A 21500-nucleotide genomic window follows, 5' to 3' on the forward strand; every position below is an offset into this window, starting at 1 on the left:
ACAGAAAGTGTTTGCTTTAAGGCAGGGAGCTCTTTTAAAACCTTGGCAGTGGTTTGCTTGTGTACACTAAGCAAGCTAGTGCTGCAGTTGTGTGTTACAGAAATATTGCCACACATCTAGGGGGGAAATAACCAGGGTGAAAACAATACAAGCAGCTTGATGCGGACAAAGTCTGGACATGCCATGACTTGTTAGGTGTCTTGAGTTCCTCTGAAAGTATGTGAGATATACGTCTTTAAAAAATAAAGTAATAAACCTTTCATTTCCTCCTCCCATTGCAGTCCCCTGCAACCCCCCCTGCCACCACCCAGAAAATCTAATATTTCAAACCCCAGCATCTCCAGGTAGAGCTGGGCGAGACCGCTGCCTGAAACCCTGGACAGCTGTTGCCAGTCACTGTAGACAAAGTTTGACTTTGTATATGACTGCTTCCTTTCTGGGCAGTATGAGTGTGGCTCTCCCAGATGATTTGATTTCATATAAGTTATAATTGCAATATATAGCTGGTAGCAGTTTTGCACCTTGAGTACACTTCAGGCACCACATTGTCCAAGAACAGTAGAATTGTCTTTCTTTTCCTCTGCTCTCCTATCTTGCTGGTTTGGTGGTTTGTGGTGTATATGACAGACCAGCTATAAGGACAGTACAATTTTCAGGTTGCATCCAGCTACATTCTGTTGAGAGAATAGCAACTAAAACTAAATTAGTCATGTCCATTACCTTCAGTGGGTCTGCTCTGAGCATGGCTCGCTAGCATTGCATGCAACCCCGTATTTTGTATGCTGCTGGAGCAAAAGGCTTTAGTTTCCTGAATTGCTCTGTGTACATGTAGCTTTTCTAATTATGTGGGGGAGGGGGGACATTTGTGCCAGGGTTTAGCACTGCTTCAGTGGTGTTGTAGTCCCTGCTTGTCAAGCTCTCAAGAGACCAAAACTCAGACGGGTGAGGCAGAAGAATTAAAAACAAGCATCAAGAAAGCCATAAAATGGTTAACATCAAATGAAACCCTTCCGAGACTGCTAAAACATGCCACCCACAGTTGTGAATAAGATCAAATTGCAGCCCTTGTCTGAACTGGCTGCCTTAAGCCCCTTTCATGAGTTCATTATGTGAAGGGGAATCATATACTGAACAGGGTTGCACCTGACATATATGGATGCTTGAGGCATGGATGTTTGTGTGTTATGAAACAGCATGCCTTTCTGAAGAACTTGTGATCTGCTTCTCAGCATTGGTGTGTATAATGGGCCACAACAAATACGTGCTCTTTGGAAACATTCTAGTAAAGCCTATCGCAGCTTAGTGTCCTCTAGATGTTTTGAACTGTAATTGCCATTAGCCACAGCCAGCATGACCATTGGTCAGGGATGATTAGAGGGCACCAGCTTTGAAAAGCCTGGTCTGTCATATTTATTCTAAGTTAGTTTTCTGGCATTTTATTTATTTTGCTATGCTTCTAGGTTTTATTTTGTTTCTAACTGGTTTTTAATGTAAATCGCTTTGTGTTAATTCATAAGAAAAGTGGCCAAGAAATGTTGCTTTTTCTGTATTTATTTTATTATCCATCTCTTCCCCCCCCCCAGTGGTTCCCCCCTGCATGGTTCAAAACATGTGTTTATAAGGGTGAATAAATTTAGACTTAGGAGTGGTGGTGTGGGAAGATCTAGAGAAGAGAACAGCCCCAATAATGGTTTGCCAAACCTTGACATCTTAAAAATGGCACTGGCACTGCTTCATGAGGTAGTGGAATATCTTGGCAGATCTTTAAAATGGCAGTGAAGAATAGGTGGCAGCGATGTTCTCCGGGTTTGCATCGCACAAGCCTTTGGGGTTTCGGAAGTCTAAACTATCCTTACATCCAGAATTAGTACAGATAGTTGAATCAATGGCGCGTTACAATATATTCTTGGCAACTTACTCCATTAGAAGACGTTGCTGTGTTCAGCACTAGCTGAACCTTCCCTGTAGCAAAGCAGCCCCAATACACAACCATTTGCAATACTCATCTAGCCATTAAGCTATGAATGGAGCTGCCACCATATTCAGTCTTAGAGCTTTGTCAGATTTTTATTAATCAGATAACTTCTAGTATTCTGTGGGGCTGCGGGTGGTGCTGTGGGTTAAACCACAGAGCCCTAGGGCTTGCAGATCAGAAGGTCGGCAGTTCAAACCCCTGCAGCGGGGTGAGCTCCCGTTGCTTGGTCCCTGCTCCTGTCAACCTAGCAGTTCGAAAGCACATCAAAGTGCAAGTAGATAAATAGGTATTGCTGCAGCGGGAAGGTAAATAGCGTTTCCGTGCGCTGCTCTGGATCACCAGAAGCAGCTTAGTCATGCTGGCCACATGACCCAGAAGGTAAACAGCGTTTCCGTGCGCTGCTCTGGATCACCAGAAGCAGCTTAGTCATGCTGGCCACATGACCCAGAAGCTGTACACTGGCTCCCTTGGCCAGTAAAGCGAGATGAGCACCACAAACCCTGAGTCGTCTGCAACTGGACCTAATGGTCAGGGGTCCCTTTACCTTTAGTATTACATCTTCTTTTTAATATTCACGAAGTCTTTCCCTTCCAAAGACAGACTTTTGTATCTTGCTTTCAGAAAAGGAGTGGTGGTGAATTTCCCTTCCGCCTGGCTCATTCATTTCCGCTAACTGATTAAAATCAAGGCATTCTATATGCACTGTCCAGTTAAGCCGAGTGAACAGTGGTAAAATGCCTTTTCTGTAGAGAATAGATCCGCGTTGTGTGAGTGAAGTAATGATTTGTCACATCTAGCATTGCAGCTTCCTGTGGAAAATGTCATTTCATGACTGGCAGGTTGTAGATATTTGGGAATAAATTGTTTGCTTTAAAGAGGTATAAATCCTGGGTGATACCATTGTGAAAGAGAAGGAGACTGGATGTTGTGCTTCACACATTGCAAAAGCTGGTGGTTGTATGCCAAGCAATGATTTGTTCACCATATGTAATTAATCAGGTATGTTTTATTGAAGTTCTGTAGGGAGATATTCAACTAAATTCTAGTCTTTATCAGCCGGACGAATGAGAGGTGGCCCACTGTGTATCTTTGACTCATAGAGGATTGTTTCAAAGAGACATATTGGGTTTTAATTATCATGAGAGAACATTTAATTCAGATTTCATATAACAGTACCTGTTGTAAAAAATAAAAAGGATACAAATTCAATCAAGGATGTAATCTGCCAGATGCTGCTGCTATTCAAATTGTATTCAGTTCAGTGGGACTTGCTGCCTTCCTGTATTCCATTCAGGTTGTATTAAAATGAATAGAAACTGTGTAGCAGTAGTACTTGTAACATAGTTGCTGGTGATGTAATCTGCTTGCAGACACACAATTTGACAAGCAACGACTTCATTTGATGTTCTTCTGAATGTTTTCCTATTTAGATCTGTATATTAGAATCTACGGGCCCATTTACAGCTGATTGTTGCCCAAAATGGAAATATTTTTTATGTTGTATAATCTTGCTTCTCATTTGTCATGGATGCATTCATTTGAGAGCATTCTGCTTTGAGGTTTTTGGATATTTGTAATTGTGACTATATGTTTAGTTGAAAGACTTTCACATGTGAAGACATTCACTGATAATTGGGAGAAGGGGCTACCTACTATGCAGTTCATGAAGCAGCCTACCATTTAGTTTTTGACTGCAGTTTGTAACAAATGGCTTATTAATTATTTCAACTAATTAATTTTAAAATAATCTGCCCATTTCCCATGTGATGAAACATTACTATGTTAGCAAACTACTACTACTTGAGAGTAGATAGTTGAATTGACATCGGCAGCAGTTATCCAGTGGCATTTCACAAGTGAATGAAAGGAGGAACATAGCCGTAATTAACACCTAGCTATCTTGTCCAGCATTCTTTTCCCCACAATGACCAGCCCAGATACGTATGAGAAGTCCACAAACAGGATATGAGAACAATAGCCATTTTCTGCTGTTGACATGGGTGGCGCTGTGGGTTAAACCACAGAGCCTAGGGCTTGCTGATCAGAAGGTCGGCAGTTTGAATCCCCATAAAGGGGTGAGCTCCCGTTGCTCGGTCCCTGCTCCTGCCAACCTAGCGGTTAGAAAGCACAAAGTGCAAGTAGATAAATAGGTACTGCTCCAGCAGGAACATAAACGGCATTTCTGTGCACTGCTCTGGTTCGCCAGAAGCGGCTTAGTCATGCTGCCTACATGACCCAGAAGCTGTACCCCAGCTCCCTTGGCCAGTAAAGTGAGATGAGCGCCGCAACCCCAGAGTCGTCCCTTTACCTTTTTACCCTAGGTACTAGTATTCAGATAGATGCCTCTTCTGGTACTTGAGGTAGCATATAGTCATTGTTGATAACCTTATCCTCCATGAATTTGTCTGATTCTCTTTATAGGCTGTCTAAACTGGTGGCCATCACCGCGTCCCATGGTTGACATAAAATCAGGCGTGGCCAACGTTGTTTGATGTCAAAGGCTTTGTTGACCCATGGTCAACTCTCTGGGGTCCCAACCATAAAAGTGGGTATGGTGTAAAAGTAACTGTGGCCATATAAAAAAAGAACACATTTGTTGTGGAGTCACCATTTTTTATTTATGTAGTGTAGACATCACTCATCTTCAGATAAAGAGTCCAGATGTTGCTATATTTAAACTTTTTATCTGCATTTGATTTTTTTCTCTAAACAAAACTTTCAGGCTTTCTAAAGCATACATTACATTGGTTGTGTAAAAAGATGCTGGAAGAAGATGCTGGTCTTACTAATTATTTGCTTGAATCGTTTTCCTGGAGAGAGAGAGTGTGTGTTTACGTGTACATTAATCAAAAATTTTATTACGATATATTAAAGGCTGACTTTCCTCTTTCTAAAGGAAGGAGCTTCGGCACGGAAGACCCAAACCCCAGCAGCCCAGCCTGTGCCAAGACCAGGTAAATCTACTTTTTAAAATCTGTACTTCATGTGTATGTATTTATTTATTAATTGATTTGCAGTGTTTATATCCTGCTTTTCATTAAATATTTTCAAACTCGGAGCAGGTAACAAAGTAATAAAATAAAAAGAGAAAAACAATGTGCAAAAATTGCAAAATCATATAAACAGAGCCAATAAACAACAAATTAACAATTCTGACATAAGATAAACAAGGAAAAACCACAGTGACAAAAATAAAAATTTCTACTTTAGCCAGATATCTAGATAAAAATGCCAACAACGCAATACATTCAAAGAAATTAAGCCAGCAATGGTCTAGGAATAATTCCCACCCCATTTTTCACCAAGGCAGCCTACTCACTCTTTTTCTCTCACACACAAAGAGAGCCCCACTTTGTTCCAACAGGCTCTTACTCTGTGGCATTTGAGCATCTTAAGACCTTTCTCCCTCACTCTTTAACCCATCCAGGCTCTTAACCTGAGTGGTATGTATCCTTACCCTTAAGCACTCACAGCAAGAAGCTCTTTTGTCCTGTTCGCAGGAAGCAATAGAGCACAAAATGCATGACCTGGCTTTAAATCCGCACTGATTTTAGTATGCATTAGTTGTAGAAAATACTTTGGTCTCTGGCTATAACTAGTTAGACAGGGTTTTTTAACAACCATTATGTCTTGCACTAAGCACCTCTGGGACATACATATATTTCCAGTGGTGAATGGTGATTGAACCTGAGTCAGGGCATGTCAGTACTATAGAGTTTGGTTTGCTGAACCTTAAAAAGTTATGGCTGTTGTAGTTTGATGAGGGTGCCAAGACTGTTGTTAGAGGCCCCTAGACCCCTATGCAGAACTACAGCTCCCAAGGTCACTGCGCAAAACACGTGTCTGGCTATTTAAATTCAAGCTATAGTGGATGTCAAAACGCTTGAGAAATGCTCATTTTATGTTGACAATAAGCAGCAACTATCTCTTGAACTGATGCTAAGAATGGATGCTATGTAAATACTGCAAAGCCATGCAAGTATTTTTAGCACCAAATGGTGACTGGATCGTGATGACAGGCTGGGGAAAGAATAATGCTGTGAAATAGGTACTAAGTAGCTATAGAATAGGGACGCGGGTGGCGCTGTGTTCTAAACCATAGAGCCTAGGGCTTGCCGATTAGAAGGTCAGTGGTTTGAATCCCTGCGACGGGATGAGCTCCGGTTGCTTGGTCCCTGCTCTTGCCAACCTAGCAGTTTGAAAGCACGTCAAAGTGCAAGTAGATAAATAGGTACCGCTCCGGCGGGAAGGTAAACGGCGTTTCCATGTGCTGCTCTGGTTCCCCAGAAGCGGCTTAGTCATGGTGGCCACATGACCCGGAAGCTGTCCCTTGGCCAGTAAAGCGAGATGAGTACTGCAACCCCAGAGTCGTCCGCGACTGGACCTAACCTTTACCTTTAGCTATAGAATAAAGAGAAGTTAGGAGAATAAAATAATTGGGGTGGGGGGTTCAATGTGAATTGGTTCAATTTGTTTGGCATCTTCATTGCAACAACTCCTTGTCCCTCCTAATGGAAATGACTATACACTTTTCAGCTTCTCCAGATGCAAAATTGGCAGGAATAGGTGCTTTTGTTTGGTTTTGCCTTTGCTTTAAAATGAGCATCATCTAAAAGATATTTTAAGAGGGTATGCTAATGTTGTTAGAGTGGCATGGTATTGGAATTCTTTACTGGTTCTGTTATTTTTGCAGCTATGTGCCTATGCTTAGAAAGGTCATACTGCCTGTCATATTTATCTCACCAGGCTGTTGAGAATAAGAATGTGTTTGGAACTGACAGGCAATGATATGAAAAGGGTAGAAATAGCAAGAGCAGAAATACATCTGGATAAGCCGTTGCACATGGGGGTCACACTGCCAGATGCGATTTCACACATATTAACTGAAAGGCCTGCACAGGCCTTCGTCAGTACAAAGGGTGGCCCATATCACGACTGACCTTCCATCCTGCAGAGTACAAAGAAATAAGCAAAGTGCCATGAAGCGTCTAAAGAAAGTCTTCCCTCAGGATTTCACTACAAAATGGTTTAATTTCTTTAGTAGTCTTATATATTTATACAGTACCACCAATGATCATGGGATCTTAACAGAGTATCATAGGCAGTGTACTATGACATTTGAAGTCATCGTTGACGCAATCCTGAAAGCACTTAGTAAAGTAAGTAATTATATAGCTGCAGCTGTTCTCTTAAAGTGTAACAGGTTAAGCCAACAGTTGCCCCTTTACGTTGCAACACTGCAGGGTGCTGCTCTCATGTCCCTTCAAACCTCAGGCATACTTTAAAAAGGTAAAGGTAAAGGACCCCTGACAGTTAAATCTAGTTGCATACGACTCTGGGGTTGCAGCGCTCATCTTACTTTACTGGCCAAGGGAGCCGGCGTTTGTCCGCAGACAGCTTCCAGGTCATGTGGCCAGCATGACTAGCCACTTCTGGTAAAACCAGAGCAGCGCATGGAAACACCATTTACCTTCCCGCCAGAGCGGTACCTATTTATCTACTTGCACTTTGGCATGCTTTCGGACTGCTAGGTTGGCAGGAGCTGAGACAGAGCCCAAGATCGGCAAGCCCAAGATGCTCAGTGGTTTAGACCACAGCGCCACCCCCGTCCCTCAGGCATACTTAGGATTGGGCAGTTGCCTTTCCCAGCTGCTCATCTTCTCCCAGTGAGGGTGCTGAGACTGGGAAGAGATTTCCTCAGCCCTTGTTCAAGAGTAGTCACCCACACTGCACCACCCCGCAGTGCTGGGAAGTTGTGAGTTGTATTTTTGTAAAACTCCATTTTTGTAAAACCCGAAAAGTTACTTGTTGCATGTTCAGTTGATGAGCTTTCATTTGCTTCCTCAAAGTACATTTGAATCTGAACATTTGCTGAATTGGGCAATTTCTTTCATTGTACTGTATGCCAGTTGTGTACAGGGGCTAAGTAAAACACGTAGGTATCAAATCAATACAAAATAATTTAAGAAATACAATCAGAATTCCTTTCTGCACTGCCGGAAGCTCTGCATATTCAGCTTGGGAAGCCATTCTTAAAACCCAAAGTAGCCACCGGACTATTAGATTCTCTGGTTAAAATTGTGTTATGTCTGCCTTTATTACTGACAGTGTCGGGTAAAATAATTAAGAATATACCCTTACAGTAGCAACTTCAGCTAGGCATATTAATAAGAATCTTTACCAGTTTGCCATAAACATAGACTGTAAGATGGCATATCAGTTAAGAACAGTTGGGAACAGTATTCGGAATTCCCCTTACAAATTTCCCCTCTACAACCTTAACCTCATCATGTCTTCACCAGTATTAGCAATAGTTCACTGCTAATCAGAATTTGTAACCAACTTCAAACCCAGTCTTAAATTTCCTGGGTTAGAATAAAATCCACCTTCCTGGTAACTGTTGGTGCAGACACAAATGTTCCCCTGCTGGAGGAAATTATGAACAAGTTCTTAAGGATGCAATCTCACCACACTGTAGGAACAAAATGTCGTGGCATTTGCTATGCTACTGTGATTCAGAAGAGGAAAACATTGTCCAGTGTTTCTCAGAGAATGGATTTGAAAATATTTAGAAAATAGAGTTTCCCACCTTGTTAGTTGCCTGCTCTGGAATCTCATGCAGGATCACAGGAGTTGTGAGTGCTTCTTACATTTCTACTGCAACATTAATACAACTAGTAGCCAAGTGGCACCACGTGGAAGTGAATTAAGGATTTATTATTCCAGACTAATAAATTTGACTAATCTTATCCTGAATCAAAACTTGTTATGTAAAGCAATGATTTTGTGGTGTCTTTTTCCTCTGCACAGTCTCCCAAGCAAGACCACCTCCAAACCAGAAAAAAGGTGAGTTGCTTCTAATTTCATAAGCCCTTTAATCATAAACAGCCTATATTATGCGGAAATACAAAGTAAGAATTTACAATTAGTTCTGCATTCTTTCATAATTTTTTTAAGCTGCAGAGCAAGGGATAATAATGATGATGAGAATGGCATTTTGTTAAAATTACATCTGCTATTTGTTTTTGTTTTTTTAATTATCTCTCTACAGGATCTCGAACACCCATCATCATTATTCCAGCAGCTACCACCTCTTTAATAACTATGCTCAATGCAAAAGATCTTCTGCAGGATCTAAAGTAAGTAGCTGAGTAAAATATGCTTCATAAAAGTCATGTGTAAAAAAAAATGTAGCTTAAGTTGTAAGTTACTATAGAAACAGTGCATGTTATTTTATATCAGCGGTATATTAATTTGTTTATGACAAAATTGGTGACTACAGCAAAGGTTCCTTAGAAGAAACACAACAACACTATGATTGTGAGTTCTACAGAACCTCTTAACTTCCATGCAGAAAGCATATGGACACCAGAGGTGCGCTCAGATTTGAACAAAAATATGGATTTGCTTTTTAAAAGCCTTTTTTTAAAAAAAGAAAATATTAGTTTAGGTTTTCAGCCTTTCCTTTTGCCTTTTGAGGCACACTTCATGTTGTATTGTAGGTTGGTTGATGTATTGATTCACAAATCAGTACAGTGATTGAACCTTGTGTGCATAGGCTCTGCTTTCATATATTGTATGAATTTTAATTTTATTTATATTCCTAATTTTTTCCTTTACGTTGTGATACTTTAGGTTTTAAGTTTTCAACATCAAAATAATAAAATTATAAATAAAAAAATGTGTTGCAAGAAGAATCTCTCTCCTAGACTTGGTAGCTGGAATGCGAGCAAATCAGACAGTTGCAGGTTTTGTATTTGAAGTTCTTCCCTTCTTTCTGCACGTCTTTTATGGTCCTCAAGAGGCTGCCACTGTTTCTGTACTTCTATTACTCCTATCCCTTTATCATCCCATGAATGCAGTGTTTTGCCACTAAAGATTTGTGACCTTGAGGAGCATTTCTTTGTAGTCTGGCAAATCAGTGTGTGACTGTCATGACTGGCAGTCTAATTTTCATCCTCTGCCTGTATATTTTTACACTCCCAAATTAGAGAAGGAAAATCTCACCTTCCATTTAAATCAGTTTGTGCATCCAACTGTGTTTCCTGTTCTCTGTTCTGTGTATCACAGTGGGTTTTATCTCTGTGAGATACAAGGATGAGAATAGGAGGCATGATCCAAGTTGTCTGGCATATTTTCATAAATGGTATGGACAATGTACCTTGCTTTTTTTTTTTTTTTTTTTGGTAAGAGCATCTGTGGAACAACTAATTAATAAAGATCTAAGTGACAGGTATGTGTTGTTGTTTTTTTAAAAAAGAGCAATTCTTACAGCACATTGTTTTTATTATGATACTACTTAAGAAGTCTGGGAAATTGCCAACATCTCAGTATCCTTCCATATTTTGCTTACCTAAAATTTGTGAATTATACTTTGACCCGGCGGGGATGAAAAAAATAAGTCATCTCCTAACAATACTGAACCACGTCAGCTCCAAGTCTATTGGTGGTTTGCCACTTCAATTTCTTCCCTTATGAGTCCCAAACCAAGAAAGGAGGTTGGCTTCTTAGTTAGGAATTCCTGGAGCATAACACTTTCCCATTGTTATGTTCTCAAGTTTTGTAATTGGCTGCCTTCACCCAGTGGCATGTTACCCATGTTGGGAAAATGTCATAGTTCTCCACTTATTGCAGGAAGTGTTACTGAGATAGTGCTGAACTAAAGAAAAGAATATGGAAGGCTTTAAAATGCATTTTCAAGGAAATGCTGCTAAGATGAAAGTAATTAAAAATGAGGGGCGTGGGTCAGCTAACGTTTAGATGCCATGTTTTCTTGTGTATACACACGAAAATGTTGAAATTGTGCTTTGGCACTTTTATTAATAAAATAAAATTATTTTTATTATTTTTCAGAAACTTATTCTGATTCACATTTTTTTGTATTTGTCCTCCTAGAAACTTAATTCCAGCGATAATTAGAATTACTAGGATTTGTAGGCGGACAAAACTAATTTGATGGGGGTTTAGAAAAAAAAAAGCTCACTCATCATTATTTTGTAAACTGTCCTGAGATCTTATGATGAAGGAAGGGGTGTGTGTGGAGAGATGGATGGATGGATGGATGGATGGGCGGATAAATAGACAGGCAAAATTGCCATTATTTATGGATTTATTTTCTTGAGCTAATAGAAGTTGTTTTGTTTGCTTCTTATTGAAAAGTTACTCATATATAGCAGATCTGGAGTTCATATTTTCCTTACTTCTTCATGTTTCTCCAGGTATCTCATCAAAGAGCCAGGTTTAAGGCATCATAAGTGTTAACCTTCAAAAAACTTATTTTTAAAAATTTTCATAATGCAAAGGAGATCAGTATGTGAATATTAATAGTCCACTTTCTGTGTTCAATTTAAAAGGGAGAGATTGTCTTGATCACTAGCTCAAAAAGGAAGTCGTTGGTCAGTAATTGTACTGCTATTGACCATTCCTAAGAAGAAACTATTTATTGCTTCTGAAAGCAAGGAAATTCAATAAATGCATTGTTTGAATATGATATTTGTGTTCAGTTGTTTATATTGCTAAAACCTAAAATGTATGTATGTATTGGGATTTGGCAATGAGCTGTCTAACCATTTCTTTTTCACCATGTTTATGCTCCTAATGAGTTGCTGTCATGAAAACCTCTCCGATTCATCTAATTCAGATTCCTTTTTTTACTCAAGTTTACCTTCCATGGCACTACTGAACATTATCTCCCATGCATCTAAACATGTCAAATAACTGGGATAAAGTTCCTTCTTACTCCATTGTTGCTACTTTGGCAGCTGTGGGGTTAATGAATTTGAATATATGTAAATGAATTGATGCACGTCAATTAACAGAGTTTGATTTCTTCTCTTCTGAGAGAATTCTAGCAGTTGATACAACGCATCTTTGCAGCCAAAATGAGCTGTAAGATTAGGCTCCTAGGCATGTAGGCCTTTTTGCAAGACTGCCAAGTCATCCTTGTCTTTAATAAAAACTGAATCCTGTGAAATGTTACAAACTAACAAATTTATTGTGGCATAAATCTTTGTGGACCACAGCCCACCTACATCTGACAGAGCGAGATCTGGCTCACAAAAGCTTATGCTGCGATAAATTTGTTAGTATATAAGGTGCCATAGGACTTTTTTGTTACTTTTCAGGCGTAGACTAACACACCTATCCATCTGGAATTTATTTCTAGTGACACCATTTGTGGTGTAAAATATCCATTTAAATAGCATGCATGTCTGTCTCTTCTGGAGTAGTCTAGAGATTTTCTGAAGTTATTTTGATCAATTTAGAGGCGCCGTTAGCTTGCATTGTTCAGTGGTTCCCCATGATTCTGTCCAATTTCTGATTAATCTCTTGACTACATAATGTCTGCTTTTACCTTGACTGCACCAGATCAATTAGTCCCAGTCTATTTATTTTCTTGCTATGCTTATATTTAAGGTTTGTGCCATCTGATGAAAAGAAAAAGCAAGGTTGCCAGCGAGAAAATGAAACTTTAATACAGAGAAGGAAAGACCAGATGCAGCCTGGTGGAACTACAGTCAGTGTTACAGTACCGTACCGTGTGGTTGATCAGCCTCTAAAACTTATGCCTCAAGATTGGTAAGGGAGGGTGAAGTTTTGTTGCTGTTGCTGTTTCCCCACTGCTGACAAGAGAGCTAGGATACAGCACCCTTGAAGCCAAGTACTGTCCACTTACTTTCATTTCTGGAAATAACCACCCTGGCATCATACCTTCTCATTGGATATTTGATTGCTAACATGGCTGTGTCGAATTGGCACAATCCCAGCACGTTTCCGAGCACAATTCAAAGTGTTGGTGCTGACCTTAAAAGCCCTAAACGGCCTCTGCCCAGTATACCTGAAGGAGCATCTCCACCCCCATCGTTCTGCCCAGACACTGAGGTCCAGCGCCGAAGGCCTTCTGGCGGTTCCCTCACTGTGAGAAGTGAGGTTGCAGGGAACCAGGCAGAGGGCCTTCTCGGTAGTGGCGCCCACCCTGTAGAACGCCCTCCCATCAGATGTCAAGGAAATAAACAAGTATCTGACTTTTAGAAGACATCTGAAGGCAGCCCTGTTTAGGGAAGTTTTTAGTGTTTGATGGATGGGGTATTATTATTATTATTATTATTATTATTATTATTATTATTATTTACTAAGAGTGTTCCTTCGGGACACTCATGAAGAGAGCACTGAGTTATAGGTCTTCTTAAACTGCAACGTTCCATAGTTGTCTGGGTCTACAAAATCCACAATAGCCATTGTTTTTTCCATGAAAATAGCATTGGTCTTACGAGAGTGGGTAACTTCTAATGTAATTAGCAGAAAGTATGTTTCTTTTTCCCAAACTGCAAACAAAACTGGCGACTCTCTTGGGGGAATGCAAAAGAGAGATTCTCATGACCTTTTTCTCCCTGCTTCCAAATTCTCCTTTTTCTGTGCTCATGGTGACCTGTCCAGGTCATGGCTCAGTATGGATTAAGATTACATGTCCTAAAAGGCATACAGGAAGAGTGGGAGCTTTTTGGCGAGTATTTAAAGAGATACAACAAGCAAATAAATTTCCAAGTAGGGTTAGAAATATGAACAGCGGTTTAAAACGATATGATAAAAGTCTAGAATGCTTTGGGTGGTACAGTGGTACCTCGGTTTTCAAGCATTTCGGAAGCCGAAAGCAGAAAACCCAGAAGTAATTGCTTCCGTTTTTGAATGCGCCTTGGAAGTTGAACAGCTTCTGCTGCATTTTATTCTTTTTTCTCCATTGACTTTGCTGACTACCCTTTGCACCTCTGTTGTCAAACGTTTCAGAAGTCAAACAGTCTTCCGAAACAGATTACGTTCGACAACAGATGTACCGCTGTATTAAAAGGATATACAGCAATATAAAATAATGAATAAATAAGGAACCATGGAAGGATGGAAGTCTTTTGATTTGAGATTAACAAAAGAAACTGTAAGATGTGTATATTAAGTCTCTGAAATGCATAAATAAATTCAAATAATTATCCACTGGAACTATTTCCTATCTTAAGGAGCAACAATAAACTCTTTCCAACTAAAAGAGAGAGAGCAAGAGAGAGATTACATGTGCAGTCCGTGTTCCTGGTTAGCTTTGTTGTTGAAGATTTTCAGGCATTACTTCAATGTCTAAATACATTTAATAAGACTGGGATCAGATATCCACAAGACGTTAACAGTTTGAATTTCTTATGCGGTGGGAAAAAACTTTATGTGAATAAATTCTTAGCTTTTGAAACACTGCAGGAAGTAAAAGACATTTTTAGGCTGAAAATTGTGGTATTTTTGAAAAAAAGAAAATTGTGGTATTCATTGTTCTCATCTTTCTCTCTTTAGGGATCGTGTTGTGGCTGTATTTGTACAAGGTCCTGCTTGGCAGTTCAAAGGCTGGCCATGGTTGCTACCTGATGGGTCACCTGTTGATATTTTTGCAAAAAGTAAGCCTTCATTTTCAGCCAGCTAGTTCTCTGCCACGTGTTATAATTATGAATTATCTACATTGTATTATTTTGATGGAGGTGTTAACTCACCTGACACTGATCCGCAAGGCTGGTTTGGTAGCACAGAGCATCCATTTGTTGAGGGAACTAGTTTGCTGTCAAGCTTCTCTGAGGGAATGATGAATTGTCATTTTTGCTGGGATTCACATAAGGTCAAGCTAAAAACTAGAAAGAGGACCAGAGTGTAGGGAAGCTACATGACAGGGACCCTAGAGACGAGGGAAGAAGGAATAGTATAGGCCAGGCACATCCAACTTCCAAGAGACTGTGATCTACTCCCACTATTAAAAAAATGTGGCAGTGATCTACCCATTGGATTGAGGATGAGCCAAAGTTGTTGAGAAGGGCTTTAGGAAAAGTACCGAGGAGGAATTGAGGCAAGGAAGGGCTTAATGAAGTGATGGATAGATCTTGACAAGAGAGTTCTCCCATTTGTTGCTTCTAGTGTCACTATGGCATTCTGACTTTGTAGACCAAAGGAGACAATTGGGTCTGAAGGCAGCTACAGGATGGGATGGGAGCTGAAATTCACATATTGATTTGTGAATTGAAGTCCTTGGGCTGTGGACTTCTAATATTTTTATATTGTTTTGATGGAATTTACGGTTGAGAAGCATCTCAGTATCATGTTAGCAGATGTGCCTCTTCTTCTGCAAACTGCTCCAGATTTCTGCTCCTTAGCTCTGCATGGGAATGGTAGACTTTTGAGCTTCTTTTCTCATCTGTAACTCAATACAAACAATTGCTTCTCCCACAGAACAGCTTAAATATTTCCTTAATCTTAAGAACTGTTCATCTCACCTGCAACAGTGTGCACATACACAAACTTAAAAATCTGGACCTACACATGAGCATCCAAGGGTCCATTTTCATCTATATTGCTAGGGAGGAGGGATGTTGCTGGGGAGAAATGTTTGCAACTCTGCCTACTGAAACTTCCTGACAGAGAATAGTCAGGCATATATTCCGTTAATCACTTGCAGCTGAACTTCTTAGTATTGCAGTTTCCCATCCGTTATTTTAGATTGGAACTATGTCCCTTAGCCAGCACACTTGCATCATTGAAAAACAATGCAACAATCCAGTTTTGCCGAACTTCCATCTTTCATCATATACATTCAGGTTGTTGCGAAAATCAAACTTGGCTGGGACAAAATGGTACTCTGGGAAGCATTAGGATTTAAATGAAGCCTGTCGCTCCTGACTTTCATACATGCAGAGAAGCTCAAAGTTCTTCCACGAGGAAACTGGCTTTCTTCCACAAGGAAGATTAACAGAGATTTAGAATTGTTTGCTGTAGATTGAAAGTTCGGATAAATAAATAAATTGAAAGCTGATTGCTGTAAAATCCAAGAAAAAGTCTAAATGTATCATGCAAATCCGGGATTAGACTCCCATCTAGATAGAGCACATCAGACTATTTCTCAGTATCTCACAATAACACTTTATGCTGGCTGAAATCCTATAAAGTGTCAGTTGAACAAAGCTTAAAATAGTACTCTCTTTATCCTATGTTTTCCTGGCTACAGCACTTGACCTCTTGTGAAATCATTTGTTTATTTTTGGACCATATACCAATTGCTTTTGTCGAGAATAATTTCTTTTATCCTTTCATTTCATAGATGTCTGTATGGAAGTAGATACTTTCAGTGCAGAGTTCCGTATTTTGGCATTTTAACCAATATGAATATTTTATCTGAATGTCATTTTAAAGGTCTACTTGCAATCACATGTTAATGCAGGTCTATTGAACTTGAAGGTCACTTTTAGTGGATTGATTCTTGTTCAATACATTTTGCTCCTAACTCAAAGGATCTGTTTGACATTCATAGATTTCTTTGTAAATGCATATATCCTTGATATACTTCGTGTACTTCCTTTAAAAGGAAAGGTTGGTATAACATAGTATGATAATATTTTTTTATTATTATAAATGCTTGTAGATGTCCTAGATACATAAAGTTGATGTACTTAAATGGTTTTTTTTGTTGATACCAAAAAAGTTTTTAATGGAAGAAATTCCACCTTCAGGCAATTTGTTATACTGGTTGCAAGTCCTATGCAGTTGTGTGTGTGTGTGTAAAATGTAGAAGCAATTGGATAAAAAATTCCATGGTTCGATATGGTGATCTTAATATTAAGTTTGTGGGTGATTTGCTATGGCGGGGCTATCACTTTACAAACTCTGCCATGTGGTTAAGACTCATATTACAGAGGTGATATTTTTAAGTGCTACTCTAATGTAGTGTTGTGGCATCTGAAATTGAGACTTTGTTGAGATCTTCAGAGGGCATGTTTTAATGCAGTGCTTCCATTTTTTGAAGTGGATGAACTGAAACAGCCTCTTTGGAAACAAAACATGAGCACACTGACTACTTATCCAGCATAATTGTCCCATTCACCTTGCTGTACTTCTGCCTCAAAGACAGCTGACAACAGCCTATCATTTCTATAACCTATCTGGCACACATACCCCACAGCAATACTCATGAAGCAAATTCCTTTAGCCCGAGGAAAAACAACAAAACTATATATAACATGGAAGCTAAATACACTTTAAAAAATATTTCCAAATTGCTAGTGTTCAGGGCTTCTGTCAAAGTACTCTGAAACACCAAAGTTATGAGTTAGCTCCAAATGTCACCACCCCAACTTTTCATGTAGTAGAGGAGAATATTTTGGCTTATCCCCTGCATCTCCCCCTTACTATTCCAGAATGTCTCCCCCCCCCCAGCAGATTTTCAGAGGATGCAAGGAGAAGTGGGAATCAGGCAATATGCCCCCGCTTTTATCCAAAAATTTGTGATTGACCAACAACAAATAGGAAGAATTGTAAACTGATTCTGCATCAGTTGAATTAATCAGCAAAAAACTTAAAATGGACTAAAAGGGGGTCTCCAATTAATTGGGCAGCTAAATCTATGTCATTTTTATTACAAGTCCTTATAAAAACTGCAAGTAGCCTTTTAAAAGTTTCATTTCCCTTTTACGTCACATAGGAGGGAATACTTCTTCTAAGATGATTCCTGCTTCCACACATATATGTATCCAAAAACCAAGAAACTATGTGTCCAGCTTCAGAAATACTATTTATAATATATTTATATTTATTTATATTTATATTTGATTGGATTGTGGGCCTAACAAACATGTAACAAATGCAAGCCATTATATTGGAACAGCTCCTTAGAATAAGGACAGAAATCAGTGTAGTCTTCTAAAAACTCATGACACGAAGTTGGGCATTAGGGCTAGTTCACAAGGGCACCATGGTTGCCATCTTAAGCTCCTAGGTGGATCACAGAAATGAAGCCTAGCTGCGTGTACAGCGATACCCCTGCACGCTCCTGCGGCAACTGGTCTTGCTGTATCTTCTGTTTCAGAGTCGCAGTCATCCAAAATGAGTTTGGATGTTAAGAGTTATTTTAATTGTGGTATTGCCTCCTATCATTCTTTTTTTCTCGTTCCTTTATTTCATAGTTAAAGCTTTCCATCTTAAATACGATGAAGTCCGTCTAGATCCAAATGTCCAGAAATGGGACGTGACACTGTTAGAGCTCAGTTACCACAAACGGCACTTGGACAGACCAGTGTTCCTGCGTTTCTGGGAAACATTGGACAGGTAAATATCAGTCTGGAGGGGGGGGATGCATTTATATTTTTAAATAAAAGCCATCTGTTAAAACTGGCAAGCTATTAAAAACAGTAGTCAAATACCCACCACATAAGGCCAGTTTGCTGCACTGTTGCAAATTCTATATTAATATTAATACACAAGAGCATCTATACTGATTGGGATTCCTCCTCTCTTCTCTAATACCCTGCTCTACAACCTGTACCAATAGCAGCTCATAAAGAGTTTCTACAGCTTAACAAATGTCTCCTCTTGCACTATATCCTCCATTTTTAGAGATATGGCTCAAAGTGAGCTCTTACCTCTCTTCTCCCTCCCCCCCAATATTTTTTTAAAAATTTACACCCAAACTTAAAGTAACAAATGCAAAGCTAAATCTTTTTAGCATTTTATCTAGGGCTTTAAAACATTTAGAGCAAAGATACGGCAGTATGATAATCTGTAATCGGTCATATGGAGTAGATTACACCAGTTTGGAAAAGACATGCAGGTACCAAACCATTTCAAGGCACCTTTTAACCTATAGTCTTAAATGGCTTGGGACCAGGATACCTGAATGAACTTGCCCTGTCATTAAGAGGGCATTGCTCAGGGTCCCCATCATCTAATGTAATGCAGGTGGTGATTGGAAACAAGGTCTTTTCCATTGTAGCAACCTGTTTATGGAACTCCCTTTCTATAGAATTTTGTTGAATTCCATCTGTATTTCCTTTCCGTGGCAGGCAGACATTTTTTTTTAAAAAAAAAAACCATTGCCCAGGCTTTTTAGTTTTGTTTCCATTTTACTCTAGATTTTTAACTGCCTGCTAAATCTGGCGTTGCTGGATTGTATTGTATATTATTTTGTAAGCCACTCAGAGCTTTCACTGAAGAGCTTCTGATAATAACGTTTTAAATAAATAAATACTCTGCAAGTACTATTTCACCTTATGTCATCTGCCCTCCTTCGATTCATCGCTGAAGTCCATTTTTAGTCTGTCAATCAGAGTAGTGAAAGATTTACTTTAAAAATCTATCGATGGAGAATTAGTTGTTGTATGTTGTTGACACACCACATCTGTGTCATGCAGATTTGGGGGGGGGGGGAAGCAATTGGAACGGATGATCACTAGTTGCAAATGCAAAAGGGGGAAAAAACAATTTATTGCTTTACCATTTTCCTTAGCTTAGTTTCTTACATCTTGGGTTGTTAATGTCACTTTTGCCAGAGAGAGAATGCATGCCTAAATTTACATATTTATGCAGCTGCTGCAAGATACTACAATGGTGATTTTTCTTTACATTGCAGGTACATGGTAAAACACAAATCCCACTTGAGATTCTGAATTCTTGACTGCCATTTTGTTTTTTCAAACTTTGGATTGAGAACTTTGAAAACTGCTCTGATCTACAGAGAGGAAGGAGTTCTCCTTGCCCGCATTTGTCAAGAACATTAGACAGATAAAGAAGGGAGTCATTGTTCAATCTTTTTATAAGACCATGTTGGATCATCATGTTGCAATGACACGCCCGCAGCCAGTCGTCATTACAAGCAAGGGATTTTGCTTAATACTATTTTTTAATAGCATAAACCTTCTAGCCTGCAATTCAAATGTATATTTTGATAGCAAGCCATTTCTTCTCAGTTTTGTTAAACTAGCAACATTTTTACAATAACGTTTCTGTTCATCAATAGGATATAGGGTGATTTTCACGAAAGGTTACGAACTTGTGTGTGTATGTATATATAGATATAGAGGTAGATGTTCTAAACCACTTTGCTTCTGAGCATAGTTCTTGGTTCTTTGCTTTATCGTTTCACTTGTGGAAAACCTTTTGATTTGATTGGTATTATCTTCTAGTTTAAAGAACTCTAGGAACTGGGCAAAGTGAAGACTGCTTTAGATGAATCAAATTGTCATTCATTCTGTATATGTACTGTATATTCTTTCAGACTTTGGAAAAGGGATGAATAAATCCAAACTGGCTTCTTTTGTTATGATGATAGTTTACCAAAACTGTAAAAAGAGTAATTACGAATACATTTGAATTTTAAACACCCTCCTTGCAAATTCCCTAATTTAAAACTGCATGTGCATAATCCTCTCATGGAGGTGTATATAAAACTCCACACACACACACACACACACACACACACACACACACAAGAATATTGCCAAGAGTTTCAGGGCGTCTGGGATTTTTATTTTATTTTTCAAATCTGAGTTGGCAAAATAGAATAATAGAGTCAGTTCTTTGAATCCCAATACGTGTAGATCATTTTTTCCTTAGTCTTTGTTCTTCAATTACCTTGGCAGTATGGGAAACAAAGCAAGCCACGCGGGGGGAACCCGTTTTTCAAAGTTCAGTACTGGCGTAAGCGAGGAAATCCAGTGTGGATTCTTCCCACGGGTCCAGGGCTTTTCTCAATATTGCAGGGGATGTGCAGAGGAATGGCATCCCACTCTGCCGGAGTAATGTAGGACCCCAGGTCTCAGTGCCATAAGAAGTTCAAAGTCACCCAAGTTCCAATTATAGCTGGTTAAACCAGTTTTTCAGCATTTGCATGAGATAGAAACTTTTCAGTAACCAAAGAACCGGTTTGCTTGATCAGGAATGAGCAAAGGAGAGGCAAGAAAATACTGATATTTCTGGGAGTCTGTATTTTATAATATAGTTGCTGAATGCTGCATACCAATGGACATGCAAAATGATCCTTCAACGTTCACTTTCATATGGATTTTTTGAGATGAAGAAACTACTTATTTCTGTTTTTCAAATCCAGAACCATGTTTTTATGCTGAGTGTCTGAGGTCTGACAGAAGTAAAATATTCTCCATATTCTTCCTTAGTTTTGCTTTTATTTCATTTTCCGACTGGTTCTTTGTATATAGTTTCCTAATGAACTGTTAAGGCTTTTCTTACTATCTCCTTCTTAAGATGCAGTTGAGATCTAAAGGATTTTCTGAATACTTTTCATATTTATTTCTAATATACGGAGACGGTGACTTCTATTTTGTTGTAGTTAGAGCAAGTATCAATTTTTCAGCCTTTCAGTGCTTTTTTAGTGATGTTAAGAATTCACAATAGTAGTATTTTTGAAGGAATATCACAATAGAACTAGATGGACTAAATCAGGAATGGAATGTGTTTTTAAAAATAAAATGGGGTTTCAGAAATCACTCCTAACACTGACTTTTCCAGCACTTTTATTTAGCACTATGAAGAGCCAGAGTTGCTCTTAAACCTAAATGATGGGGTGCAATTAAAGCTTGTTGCTTGTACACACTGTATTTTTTTTTTACTTCTGAAAAAAGAACCATACAATTTGGAGATTTTATAAGTTTGTAGAATTCTGATTGTAACACTGTCACATTTTTGGAACACAGATTGCCTTGAAATAGAAAAGTGACATTTG

The 21500-nt window shown here is 39.1% G+C and overlaps 1 protein-coding gene across 1 annotated transcript in view; it reads left to right on the top strand.

Annotated features, from left to right (window-relative positions):
• The window catches only part of CDC73 (cell division cycle 73), a 105395-nt gene extending 84462 nt beyond the window's left edge, over positions 1-20933 (top strand). Inside the window, exons 11-17 of the mRNA XM_035124183.3 lie at positions 4872-4929; positions 8786-8821; positions 9027-9114; positions 12392-12553; positions 14306-14406; positions 17950-18091; positions 19392-20933. Of these exons, the coding sequence (XP_034980074.1) occupies positions 4872-4929; positions 8786-8821; positions 9027-9114; positions 12392-12553; positions 14306-14406; positions 17950-18091; positions 19392-19428 (624 nt within the window). The 3' untranslated portion in view covers positions 19429-20933. The remainder of the gene's footprint in view (positions 1-4871; positions 4930-8785; positions 8822-9026; positions 9115-12391; positions 12554-14305; positions 14407-17949; positions 18092-19391) is intronic.
• Positions 20934-21500: the final 567 nt, after the last annotated feature.

This window comes from Zootoca vivipara, chromosome 7, assembly GCF_965207765.1.
Source record: "Zootoca vivipara chromosome 7, rZooViv2.hap1.1, whole genome shotgun sequence".
Classification (NCBI taxonomy): Eukaryota; Metazoa; Chordata; class Lepidosauria; order Squamata; family Lacertidae; genus Zootoca; species Zootoca vivipara.